Source organism: Xiphophorus hellerii, chromosome 17, assembly GCF_003331165.1.
Source record: "Xiphophorus hellerii strain 12219 chromosome 17, Xiphophorus_hellerii-4.1, whole genome shotgun sequence".
NCBI lineage: Eukaryota > Metazoa > Chordata > Actinopteri > Cyprinodontiformes > Poeciliidae > Xiphophorus > Xiphophorus hellerii.
This window is the reverse complement of record NC_045688.1, coordinates 10,133,154-10,146,335: the sequence shown is the minus strand read 5'-3', so window position 1 is coordinate 10,146,335 and position 13,182 is coordinate 10,133,154. Positions and strand designations below refer to the sequence as shown.

The window sequence follows — 13,182 nt, the reverse complement described above, 5'->3', positions numbered from 1 at the left end:
AAATCAGTCAATTAATCTACAAATGATCAAATGTTCACTAGAAGAATGCTTTGTTATTGCATTTTAGTCAATACAATTTTTATGTACTTATTTTAAAAAGGAATTCAATTTGTTAATTGTATTTTATGTATTTCTAAATGAAAATTTGCAGAACTTGCCAGTTTTTTATATTTGATTAATCGATTAATTGATAGACTAATCTCGTTTCTAACCTTTTTAGTTTTGTAGCTCTTGCTGCCGGTGCGGGTTCTGTCCGGCGCCGGCGAGCTGCTGTGTGGAGGGCTGCTCTCTGGGACGTGGGAGGGGATTGCTTCAGGCTCTGGAGCCATCGGCGTCTCTCCTTCTGGCGTTTCGGTGGCTGGAGGCTCCACAGGTTCGGCTGGAGAGGTGGGCGTCAGGTCGGAGCAGGTGCTGATGGTGCGCGCGCGCCGTCGCTGCTGCCCGATGTGAGTCCGGTTCCTGGAGAAGCTCTTTCTGTTCCGAGACGGTTTCACCTTGGCAGGCTTCAGTCCGGGCTCCTCCTTTATTTCAAGAGGCGGCTGAAACATAAACAGCTGGGTTCATTCAGGCACTTTTCAAGCATTTTCACTGCAAAAACCTAAAATTTTACCAAGTATTTTTGTCTAGTTTCTAGTGTAAATATCTTAGTACACTTTCATCAAGATAAAGAAGTTTGTTTTAAGTCAATAATTCCTTAATATTGATGAGAAAGTGCTAGTTCCACTGGCGCCATTACCTAGCAACACCAGCCAAGCCCAGCGCGTTGCCTAGCAATCCAGTTCTAGTTCCGCTGGCAGATTATTTCACTCACAACATGGGAAATTCGTCTTGTTATAAGTTAAAAAATCCGCCAACTAGAACTTTTTCATCAATATTGAGGAATAATTGACTTAAATCAGGTTCTTATATCTTTCTGAAAAGTTACTTGTAAATTAGTTTTGTCTTATTTCAAGTGTAACTAAAAACTACACAAAAATACTTGGTAAGATTTTGTGTTTTTGCAGTGTTCAAGGTAAGTCTTCACACTTTTCCAGTAAAAAAAAGATTTCAATTCACTATTATAAATATATATTTTTTACTGTTATTAATATTTGTTTATGGTATTATTCCACATTTTACAGCAGGGAAAAGAGAAACTAAAATATTTTTGAAATGTCTCTCTTTCACCTGATTGGTCTGAGAACAGATCATTAATATAAGATTAAAAATTTGTTTTCAAAAGAGTCGTTTAACGTACAAAATATAAGACTATCAATATGTCACTGAGTCCTTAGGAATAATAAATATTCAATAAACTTAAATAATCCAAACAAATTGTGTTAAAACGACCTTCCTTCCTACAATATACATAAAAATAAAAAATGTTGCTATGTTTTCTGGCATGTAGCAAATATAAATAATTTAGGTGACTAACTAACCTAAAACAAGAAAATCTGATTTAACTTCAGACAGCGAGAAAACAAATATTTTTAATTAGGTGTGTTAAAATCTGGTTTCAACAGTAAATTCAGGCTTTTAATCAAATATTAGATTGCACTTTGTTTGTTGACTTTGAACTTCAACTAGAAATCAAACAACTGAATTTAAAGTATTTTAAATTATTTCAAATCCCTGTATAAAACCTGAAACAGGTTTTTAAGATATTTCTAGAGAAGTTATTCTTTTGTTTTGTTTATCTTTGTCCTTACCTGCATGACAGCTGGAGAATCGACGGTTTCTGGCGTGGCCGGCGGTTCCTCTTTGATATCGCTGCGGCCGCCCACTTCCGTCTTCACACTGCCGATTCGCTCCAGCGCCTGCTCCCTGCGTTTCTCCCGCTTCTCCATCCTGGCGAAGGCTTGCAGGATTGCCTCCATCTTCCGCTCCTCTCGGGTCTGAGGTGATTCGGGCGCGGGGTTTGGGAGGAAAACGGCACAGTCATTAGCATCTAACGACCCCCTGAAGCCACAAAGGGTTAACACAGCAAAAGCGACTCTAAGGGAGCGCAGAGATGCAAATGCAGATAGTTGGGAGGGAGGGGAAAGGTTTGCGATAGATGCAAATAAAGAAACCCAAAAGTAGGAAAAGCGGTGTGAAAAAGTGGCTCCAGATTGTTCAAAATGTCCCGCTGAGCGCTTCACATGGAAACTGCCTCCACCATTTAGAGAAAGATCCACGCCACCAAACAGACGGGGTTAGCTCGCCACGAGCCGATTTGGTGGAGGTGAACCCTGGAATGATGTTGGCTATGTATGGGGTCGAGTTTACCTCTTTCAGTTTTGGCCCGTTCCAGCTTGAAGCCGCCCCGACAGGGAGATGGGACTGCTCGGCTGGGTTGGCCTGAATGTTTAATGAAGAGACAGCCCAGTTTAGAGAAGCAACGCTCTCCGCAAACATTCGCCACGTCTGGCAGAAAATACATTTATTCTGGGTGCCAAAGATACCTTAGGTACCCTGAAGGAATGCTAACTGTCGCTAAGCGCTCATGTGCTGCATAAAAGCCTAATAATGTGCAGTTATAATTTAAAAATCTCAATTTTTAATTTAAATTAGACTAATTTTGGTGTGGAAAATCAAACCTGAAGCTACTGGTTTAAATAAGCATCTAATCTTTTAGATCGGCGGTGTTCAAGGTAGGGTCCGGGAGCCACATTTTGGCCGCTGGACTAGTTTCAGCGGCCAAAATTGACCAATTTCAGTCGATTTGGCCGCCAATCGACCATAATTCCAGAATACATTAAAGTAGAACAAAACTACAGCTTTTCAATTAAAATCTACTTCCAAAAATCTCAATTTTTAATTCAAATTTGACTAATAATTTTAAGGGTATAAATGTGCTATTTTTGCTAACTACTCTTCAAAATGGGAAACATGCCATTTGATTTGTGTTGACCTTAAACCAAGGGTGTTCAAACCAGGGTTTGGGGGACATTTTTGGGCCCTGGGCTGATTTTGTGTGGCCCCAGACCACAATTCAAATGAATTAGGAGAAATTTATAACTTTTAAATTAAAATTTGCTTACAAAAAATGATAGTTGCAACACAAAGTGGTCATCTTTTTCAAGCTTTCTGTTTTCCGTCTATTGTCATGGTAACTGAGACCAAATCTACTGATTGACTTATACGCTAAAGTACACTTGGTTGCGCCCAAATAATTTTTCAATTGCTGTGTTAAAACTTCTGTAAAATTTCTTTAATCAAGCCCAAAATAAAAAGCAACCAGAGAAAAACCATATGGCATTTTGGATTTATGATCTCGTTCCTACAAAAAATTACTTGTTTAATTAAAATGGTTCATGCTTAGTTTATTGTTGAATAGATAATAAATCATAATATTTAGGTTTTTTTAAATTATATTTTTCTGGCCTCTAAGTACTTTTGAGCTAATGATTTTGGCTAATGTGACCAAAAGTTTGGATGTCCCTGTTGTAAACAACTAAAATAAGATAAAAATGTTCAACTTGCAGAATAATAAACTAAACTGGACAAGGATCCGAGTTTTTTTGGCACCACAGACAGAGAGGAGGATGGTGAGGCAGGTGATATCTCTAATTTTCACTGATATAGAAAGACAGCAAAGAGTTGCATCTTCATATCACCAAGCCTGTATTATCACCACTACATGATCCAAAACGTTTGGCGGCTAAATACCACAGAAAAAAACAAAAATCAACCTTTGGGGTTAATGATCGCTTAATAGAGTAGCCAGAGATCCTCCAATCCTTTAAATTGTTAAAGGAGAAGCTCAAGTGTTGCTCCACTGATGGAAAATGTTTAAAGAACAGATCTGGCAGTTATAGATGGGTTATGGTCATCTATTCCTATCAGGTGGAAAATATTACAGGAATGTTATTAATGTTGGTAAGCTATAACTGATAGGAATCCCTAGATAGAGTGAGTGCCAATAAATATGAAAATACTTGAAAATGTGACTGAATGGAGTGGTTGTGGGTCAACATTTGCATATGAATAACAGCACACCTAAAAATAACATGTGCACTGCAGGATTAGACATGTGGCAGGCTTTACTTCAGAGCAGTTTCATGTTTTTATGGATGTATTAGCAATAAGACATTTTAGCTTCACTTTTATCATTGTCACTTAAATACCATAAAATATTGTATTGAGAACTGAGTCCATATCAACCCACCACAATTAACTGAAACAATAAGTTTAGCATGAGGGCTATTGCTATCATGTTGACTAAGTGACTTACTCCATCTAGTATGTATACAGTAGTGCATAAAGTTAGCTAAAATGCTGCTAATAGCATGTGGGCTATCACTAGCAAGTTAGCTAATATTACTTAACTTTACTCAAAAGTTTACCCTGTGCTTTAATATCAAAATTAGCTAAAATGCTAACATTAGCATGAATGCTACTACTAGCATGTTGGCCAACAGTAGTGCATACTTACTCCATTCAATAAGTTTAGCTTTTATACAAAAATTAATGCTAATGTTAGCATGAGGGCTTTCGCTAGCATGTTGACTGACATCGACTTACACCATATAGTATACAAATAATGTATACACTACTAAGGTTAGCTAAAATGCTGTCCATAGCATGTGGGCTAACACTAGCAAGTTGGCAAACATTACCTTACTTCATTCAGAAGCATGTAGGTTATCATTAACAAAGTAGCCAGCATTGCCTTATTTGTTAATAAGGCTAATGCTAATAGGCCATTACTATCAAGTTGACCAACAGTGACTTACCCCATTCAGTAGATTAAGTTTAGCTTTAATATTTGAATTGGCTAAAATGCTGACATTAGCATGAGAGCTATAATTATTATGTTGACTATCCAGTATGCACACAGTAGTGCATACGCTAAAGTAACCTAAAACTAAGGTTAGCTAAAATGCTAACTTTTACATGAGGTTTATTACTATTATGATAACCAACATTGCCTTGCACCATTCTGTATGCTAACAGCAGTGAATATGCAAAATGCCAAATGCTATGCTTAGCTAAACTGCTGTCACTAGCATGTGGGCTAGCTAGACTTTTATCTAAGTGGTCTTTTGTCAACATCTGCTGTAAAAATACCTAATCAAGCCTGTGAGGCAATTTGTCTTCCATTTCTATGACATCACAGCAACTAGTCAACGCATGAAGTTGTGCAACCCTATAGTGCATACGCTAAAATTACCTGTCAATAGCATGTTAACTAGCATTGCCTTACCTAATTCTGTAGGTTAGCTTCCATTTAAAAATGAGCTAAAATGCTAATGTTATTACTATCATGCCATATCAACACTTGAATTGTGCCAACTAAATGCTTCTTAAACCAGTGGTGACTACATAAGCAGCACTGTGTTTTGCAACAACCACTAACATCTTCTACAGTAGTTACTGATTGTGTGTGAATGCTAGCCTGTTTGTTGCAGCTCTGTCCACAGACAGCAGCTCATTGGTAATGCTAAAGTCATCCCCCCTCCTCCACCCTTAATCTATCCATCTCTTTTGCCGATTAGAACAACTGTATGTTGCCCAAAGATGAGTCAGCGTTTTACACCTTAAATCCACAGTGTAAAATGAAGCTGACTGCAGGGTAATTTCCAGTGTGTGGGGGTGTGTGTGTGTGTGATCCCCATCTCTCAGGGACATGAGGCCATTTGGCAGCAAGTGCAGGGAGTGGTTGATACCACGACAGGCCATTTTAGACAGTGATGAAGCTGTAATGAACTCAGGAATCGCTCCAATGGATGATGGGAAATTACTGTTTATGTGTCGTTTAAAAAGAAATAGTCAGGAAAATATGGAAAAAAATAAATAAATCTTGAAGCTTCAATGTTGAAAGAAAAAAAAACAAACAAACGTCAAAGCTGAAGGAGGGCAAAATAATGAGCAGAAGAGCAACAAAGGTGCCGATAGTGGTGGGCGATGTAGCAGAGATGAGTGATGAAGAGGAGGCTACAGTTGGAGTCAGAAGGTTACACAAACGCAACATCAAGGTCATCCATTGTGGCTTTTATTGGATTCATTTGAACCATTCCGTTTCAATATTTACCACTCTAAAAGCAACACGCTCTAGCTATTTTTGCCACAAATATTTTACCTAGCACAGTAGTGGTGGAATCATGCTGAGGGGCGAGTCTAAATTCTTCAATTTCACCACTAATTCACATCCAGAATTATTTAATTAAATTAATAGTAAAATTAAATATAAAATTAAAATTTCATTTAATAATAAAATTTTATTATTTAATTTCCCTTTGTGATTAATAAAGTATTTTTGAATTTGAACGTTGGGTAATTATCCCAAACAAACAACAAAACTGATTTTTAACAACTTATAATCTTGCTTCAACTTCCAAGACAAATTTCTCTCAGATGAGATGAACATGACCAAGAGAATGAGCAAAAATGCCCTTCAACAAATATTAATCAGAGTAATCATCATGCGATTAATTGTGACATCACCTGAATTTAGTGACCAAAACATTTTAAGACTAATGTTGGAATGAATAAATCAATAAACTCAAACTTATTCCTACCCGGAAAACAAAATGGTTCAAATAAACCCATGAAAAACCAAAACAAACGTATAAATGCAGAGCTGCGTTGGTGCAAACCTCTGAGTTTTAGACTACAGCAGGAACGCGGCTCCCGTCCAAAAGCCCTCAGCAGACAGGGAGCAGCATCAGGGGACAATTTGGTTTTTATCACCATTACTTTTATTTTTTACTCTCTGCTGGGCAGCTGCATGGAAAAAGAAGCTCAAGTCCCTCACTTTGCACACTTACCATCTTCCTCCTCCTCTCTGCAATCTGCTCCTCTGACTCCATCTCTACTTCATTGCTAACGGAGGTTTTGTCTTCTAGATCCTCAAATAACTCAGGATCCTGTAAGAGGAGGGGAGAGCCGTGTATGGCCATTTTTTTTCTCATCATGGCTGAAAATTCAGCCTGACTACAGACTAGAGGGAGACAGGGAAAGGCTGAGGAGAAGGTGTAAAGGGGGAAATTTCTTCAATTTGCTGCTTTTTTTTTATTTTTAGGGCCGTTTATGCACTTTTCTTTCTTCATTTGTCAAGAATTGTGTTTTAAAAACAACCTTAGCCTCAATGAATCATTTTGTGTGAAGACTTTAAATTAGGATTGTGTGAATGCATAAAAGGATGATGGGAAAACAAGGGAAAACAATACATGATGAGCAACGACAATTATAAAAAACAATATATACAACGAACGTTTTTTAAAAAGAACAAAATTCAGGGTTCATACACTTTTCACACGGTAAAATTCAAAGACCTTTCAAGCATTTTCAAGGTAAGTTTCAAAAGCATCACAAGTATATATATTATATATAATATATGTTATACATATGTATATATGTGTTAATACGTTTTTGTGATAGTATTCTTTGTTCTACAGCAAGGAAGAGATTTTACACTCACCTTATACACCTGAAAGTTACAAAAAAATCTAAAAATAAAAATATTCTTAAGTTCTCTGACATTTAGCAAATAGAAATTATTTTGGTGATTCTAAGTAACCTGAAACAAGAAAAGTTTAATCAGATTTCACTTCAGACACTGAGGGAAAAAAAATATTGTAGTTGTCTTTTTATTATCTTTAAATATCTGGTTTCAACTATATGTAAAGTTTTCCAAATTTAGGCTAAAACATTATTTTATATTTTGAAATGCACCCTGTACTACTATAAAAAACACTATAATTTACCCAAAACAATTCCCAATTTCAACGACGCTTAATGTATAAAATATAATACAATTAATAAATCATTAGGAATAACACATAGTAATTAAAATAGAAAGAATCCAAACAAATTGTGTTAAAATAAATTACTTTCCTGCTCAAATTAAATGTTTAAAATGCAAGAAAATAGAAATAATTTTAGTAATCCTAACTAACAAGTTTAGCCTGATTTAATTTCAGACAGTTAAATCAGGTGTCTGAAAATATCTGGTAAATTTAGGCTTTTAATCAAACGCTAGGCTATAGTTTGAATATCATGCACTTTCCAAACCTTGAAAACACCTAAACGAAGCACTTTCCAGGATTTCCAGAAGTCGTACGAACCCTGGAAACGTGAAGAGTGGGTCGTGGCGGTGAGGAGGAAACATGGATTCTGTCGTTTGAACTTGCCTGGTTGTTTGAGATGGAGAGCCGCAGCGGGGAGAGTTTCCTCTGCTTTCCGTCTCCTAAACTCTTCCCCTTCCCCTCGCCGTCCAGAGCCACGTTCTGGTTCTGACCCGGGTCGTCTCGGACCGACTCCTTGTCCTTGCGGCTGCCCCTGCGTCTCCCGCTGACGCTCAGGTTCTCGGTGGGCTCCTGGTTGTGCTTCAGCACCGGGCACTCCTGGTTCCCCTTCACACAGGCACAATCTACCTTGTATTTACTGAAAAGAAGAAGAAGAAATATGATAAAGCTTAAGAATAAAATGACCTTTTCTGCTATTTTTGATTATTTGCTACACTCACCAGCTGCCATAATCAAAATCAAAGCCGATTGTGATTTCCGTGCCTTTGGAGATCGGCCTCAGGGAATAGATGTATAAATGGAGCATGCCGTCCTCAATGACATGCCGCACCTGGAAGATTTATTAAAACAACGGGACAAAAAAATGATAAGAAATAGATTTACTCATTAAGATGCTACTGCAGCATATCACTGTAAAAAATAATCATGTTGGATATAGTGGTTGGATATTATATTTTTCACTTGAATTTCAGGATGATGGACATTTTTCAAGATGGCCGCCATTTTTGAGATTTTAAATCAATGTCAAAAAGTGTGAACAATTTTCATGGCTTGGAAGAACTTCATGTCACACATTGTGTTTTTTTATTCGTTCAACATATTTATACAACATTAACTTAATAGTATAATAATTTGTTTTAATTTATTTTTCTTGTTTTTACTTTTTGTCTTTTTGGAATAAATAAATAATATGAAGCAAAATCAGAAACTGACTTTATTGTTAAAGGGTCTCACAGCCACTATTTGTTTAGAGTCTTAGCTTTAGCTTTTGCTAAATTTTCTATGTGCTTAGAAAATTTGCAGCTTGCTGGAAGCTGCAAATTAGCTTCCACCAATTTTCCTATTTGTTTAGCATTAGCTTCTGCTAATTGTTTAGTGTTTATTGATTTAGCATTAGCCTCCCCTTATCGTTAAATTTGTTTAGCAGTTTAGCGTTAGCTTCTGCTAATTTTTCTATGGGTTTAGCAGCTTAGCATTAGCGGAGCTTACATTCCTGACATCACAGTAATTATCTGTGATAAATATTGGCAAATTTAGTGCAAAAATAAAGGTTCCTTGTCGGCCATCCTGGCTTTTTCAATGGCTAACTTTTTTTTTTCTTCCCTCTGATAACATCTGTGCCAAATTAGGACTTTGTATCCACGTGTGAAAGATTTTGGTGAAATATTCAACCGCTGCACTGCTTGACGTACCTCGGAGTTGGGGGTGCAGGAACGACGGATGAAACGCGCTTCGTTACCGAAGCTGCGAGCATCCACGCACATCTCCACTCCGTCGAATTTTGAGTAAAATAAAACAAATGGATAAGGCCTGAGGAGGAAAACAAAAAAAATAAATAAACATCCAGCAGAGTAATTCACGTAAATGGCTTTGCAAAAGTATTCACACCCTGATTTTGATACAGAACAACAAATTATTATGCAGTTTGTTAGGATTTTTCATGTGATAAATGAAGTAATGTGAAAAAAGACATGTTTGCAGTTCGGGGAAACAGCAAACGCCACACTTTTAAGATTGCTACTTAGAGTTTGTGGTCTAAATGAGACAAATTTAAAGGGTTATGAACAGCTTTGCAAAGCAGTGAACTCCACATGTTAACTAAAAGCAATGAGGATTCCCCGACCTCTTGAAGAAGTAACCGTTGGCCTCAAACTGCTGCCGAAGCATGAACTTCCCCCTGTACTCGATGATGAGGGAGTCTGGAGGCAAGTCCCGCACTGCTTTGAGGATCTTCTTGTTCTTCTGAACCTGACTCTGAGCAACATAAACAATCTGACATCAGCAAAAGATGAGAGACGGACGGTAACCCAAAACAGGCAAAACAAACTACAAACTACCTCCACTGGGGGTTTGAAGGAGGCTGGGTGTGTGTTGTACGCCAAGTTCTTGCCGTCGCCTTGCTCTTTGACGCGCAGCAGCACCTGGACATCCTCGCTGTACTGATTGCTGCTGGCCTCTTCATAACGCTCCATCCACGTCTTGATTTTACTCTCCCACATAGAAGGGTACTCCGCTGGCTCCGTGTCCGGAGCGGCACCCTGAGAGGGAAAACAGTTAATACAGAAGAGCTGAAACGATTAATTGTAATTAATCGTTATTTTTCATGGTTAATCGATTATTGAAGTAATCATCAACTCCATAAGGGATCGATTAATCGTTAACCGGAGCATACAGACTCAAAAAAAGACTATTTGCTAAAAGAATGGCACACTCAGAGCAGAAAATAAACCAAAACTGCATAAAAAATATAAACATTTTGGAATTAAGACCAAAATAACTCCGAAAGTGGCATAATTTAAGCTTCACCGGTTCAAATTTAAAAAAAAAAATCTCTTATTAACAATCTTTTGTATTCAATTATTAATCGTTTGACCCAGAATGTAGTCAGTAGGTTGGCCCTACATTGTATTGTTAGAACTATTCTTTCATTTGCAGATGCATCCTTTGCTACAAATCATGAAGCCAATAAGAATGCTGCTTTGTTGCATTTTAGGCAATAAAATGTTTATTTTCTTATTTTAAAAGGGATTAAATTATTTGTTTCTTTGCAACTTTTAATTCTTTCTGCTATTGTAAGAAAAAGGTCAAGTAAAAAAAACAGCAGAATATGTTGGATTTTTATATGATTAACCGATTAATTGCCAGAATAATTGATTAATCGAGTAATCGTTCTCCTAGAAGGATAACATTTGTGTTTTTTGTGCGTTTACCTTCACTCTAGAGGATTTTCTGGACCCCTCTCTGAAGGCCTACAAAGAAACCAATCAGGTTCAGAGTTAAAATGAGTTTCAAATACTTTGAATCAAAATCTGCTTATTGTAGCAGAACGAGTGAAAGTTGACCTTCTTGGCGCGGGCAGAAGAGGCCGGCGGATCTTTGTCACCGCTCTTTTTGCGCTTCTTATCAGCCTGTTTGTTGCCAAGGCGGCCTGTGGTCAGCGTGATGGTGGTGGGTGTGTGCTGGAAGGTGGAATAGAGCTCTAGTGGAACCTCATCTCCGCTCTCCGTCGCGCTCGTGTCCCCATCTGAACAAGCAGAGAAGTTACAAACATACCGAGCTATAAAAAGCTGCAGCTGCTGCAGGCAAAATAAAAGCCAGTCGGGTTGCAATAATAGAACAAGCTGCTTGCCAGACAATGAGTTACAAAGGTGTAGCTTGGTGTTTATCCAGCAGGTGTCACTGTGGGCTAAAATCAGGCTTGGAAAATTTATTTTGTTGGCCGTTTACTGCAGCAAGGAAGCCAGAAAAGCAGAACTGAGCATCTTTGGACTCTTGGAGAAAATCTCTAACGTCACAAGTTGAACCCAGCTTTCAGAACAGCAACAGTTTCAGCCACTGACTCATCATTTTCATGTTTTTCTCGGTGCCGCTCACCAGATAAACACTCTCTCTTTCTGGTCTGAAGCAGGATGGCCCTCTCTCGGTCCAGATGTCGCGGTTGGCACCGTTCGCACAAGTAGGTCTCAGGAATGTTCTGCCTGTCGATGCCCATGCAGTCTATGTGCTGCCAGGCACTAAAAAAAAAACAAAACGATGAATTTAAAAACTTTATCTCCATTTTTAGTGTCTTTAAAGTTGAATCAAGCAGTTTTTTTACCTGCACTTGTCACAGCAGATCATGTAGCCGTCGTCATGGGTGAAGCCACAGATGCATCGGGTGATGTCGGTCCCGTAGCTGCTGTCTTCAGAGGTGCTGAGCGTTGTGCCCCGAGACGCTTCATCTTGGGGCCCGGAACCGAAGGGAACCACCTCTCCCTGTCGGATCAACATGGAGGGCGGAGGGGAGGCTGGCGGCGTCGGTGGGGGCCGCGCCCCATAATTATGGTCCTGAAAATAAAAAAATACGCAGAGGATGTAAAGGATGAGCATCCAAATAAATACAGATGGAATATACTTTATTGATCCCCAAAGGGAAATTGCTTATATGCTTACAGTTATTCCATCCAAAGCTTTAAATATTGGTAAATAAAAATATAACACTAAGCAATATAAAATTTATAAAAAGTGTGATATTGTGATTTAAATATGACTAAATATAAAATATAGAAAAAATATATAAATAATAAATAAATAATATTTTAAATATAAATATTAAATGATATTTATATTAATAACAAAAAAATTATTTATATTATAATTAGTACATAATATAACCATAGCCTGTTAGCTAATGGGCTAATGCTAGCTATATGCTAATTATTATTAGTATATAATAATAAATTATTAGTTATTGCATTAAAATACAATAGTAATAAGAATATTTATAATATTTTAGGAGGAAGCATATTATGGTGATTTTATGATTAATAAAATTTTAAAAAATTTTACATTTTATTTTATTTATTTGTGTCATTATTATTTTTGTTTTAATTATTATTATTCCTTTATCTTAAGATTTGAAGACACTGCTCAGTTCTCAGAAAAACTCAAAACAGCCACAAAGCGTTCGGTATCAGCATCTGTCTGCTACTGAAGATCTTTGCATGAAGGGCGGGCTAACTCTAGTTAGCCTCCTCTCTGTATTGCTGTGAAAGGGGACGGAGATGCTAACACGTGTCCTTTAGCTTACAGATAACAGCAGGAGGAGAAAACCTACAGTTTCTTCCACCGTTTTAATTCAAACAGCATTAAAGACCAACATGTTTAAACTGCGATCAGATCAAAGCTGCAGCGAGTAGAACAGTCTCTGCAGAAATAAGAGCTTTTGTTTCTAATGATTACATTGTTTTCATGTTTGATTGGAGTAGAAGTCCAAATAAAATGCAGAGTTAATTAAGTTCACATGACTCGATCTTTTACTGATTCCCTTGATCTTATTAAAGCAGGTTTTCTGAAAGTTTAATTTCACACTTTTTTTTAGGAATATGATGATTTAAATGTTTGGACTCTGATTTTCGTTATTCCATGATGAAGAAAGAAAATTCCAGTTTTAGTAGCAGAATTCATCAATAGCTATTAAACAAAAGCTTTA

General features: G+C 37.4%; 1 protein-coding gene across 7 annotated transcripts in view; it reads right to left on the bottom strand.

Annotated features, from left to right (window-relative positions):
• The window catches only part of kmt2e (lysine (K)-specific methyltransferase 2E), a 39,931-nt gene that overhangs the window by 7,697 nt on the left and 19,052 nt on the right, over positions 1–13,182 (bottom strand). For 3 of the 7 annotated variants that reach the window (XM_032589097.1, XM_032589100.1, XM_032589099.1), the window contains exons 4-16: positions 11,809–12,038; positions 11,586–11,725; positions 11,054–11,235; positions 10,922–10,960; positions 10,049–10,249; positions 9,835–9,965; positions 9,404–9,521; positions 8,432–8,541; positions 8,097–8,349; positions 6,732–6,830; positions 2,248–2,319; positions 1,689–1,874; positions 213–539 (exon numbers count right to left, since the gene is read on the bottom strand). In XM_032589097.1, coding sequence (XP_032444988.1) covers positions 213–539; positions 1,689–1,874; positions 2,248–2,319; positions 6,732–6,830; positions 8,097–8,349; positions 8,432–8,541; positions 9,404–9,521; positions 9,835–9,965; positions 10,049–10,249; positions 10,922–10,960; positions 11,054–11,235; positions 11,586–11,725; positions 11,809–12,038 — 2,088 coding nt within the window. The remainder of the gene's footprint in view (positions 1–212; positions 540–1,688; positions 1,875–2,247; positions 2,320–6,731; positions 6,831–8,096; positions 8,350–8,431; positions 8,542–9,403; positions 9,522–9,834; positions 9,966–10,048; positions 10,250–10,921; positions 10,961–11,053; positions 11,236–11,585; positions 11,726–11,808; positions 12,039–13,182) is intronic. The other 4 variants (XM_032589101.1, XM_032589102.1, XM_032589103.1 and 1 more) reach the window with 3 other exon arrangements.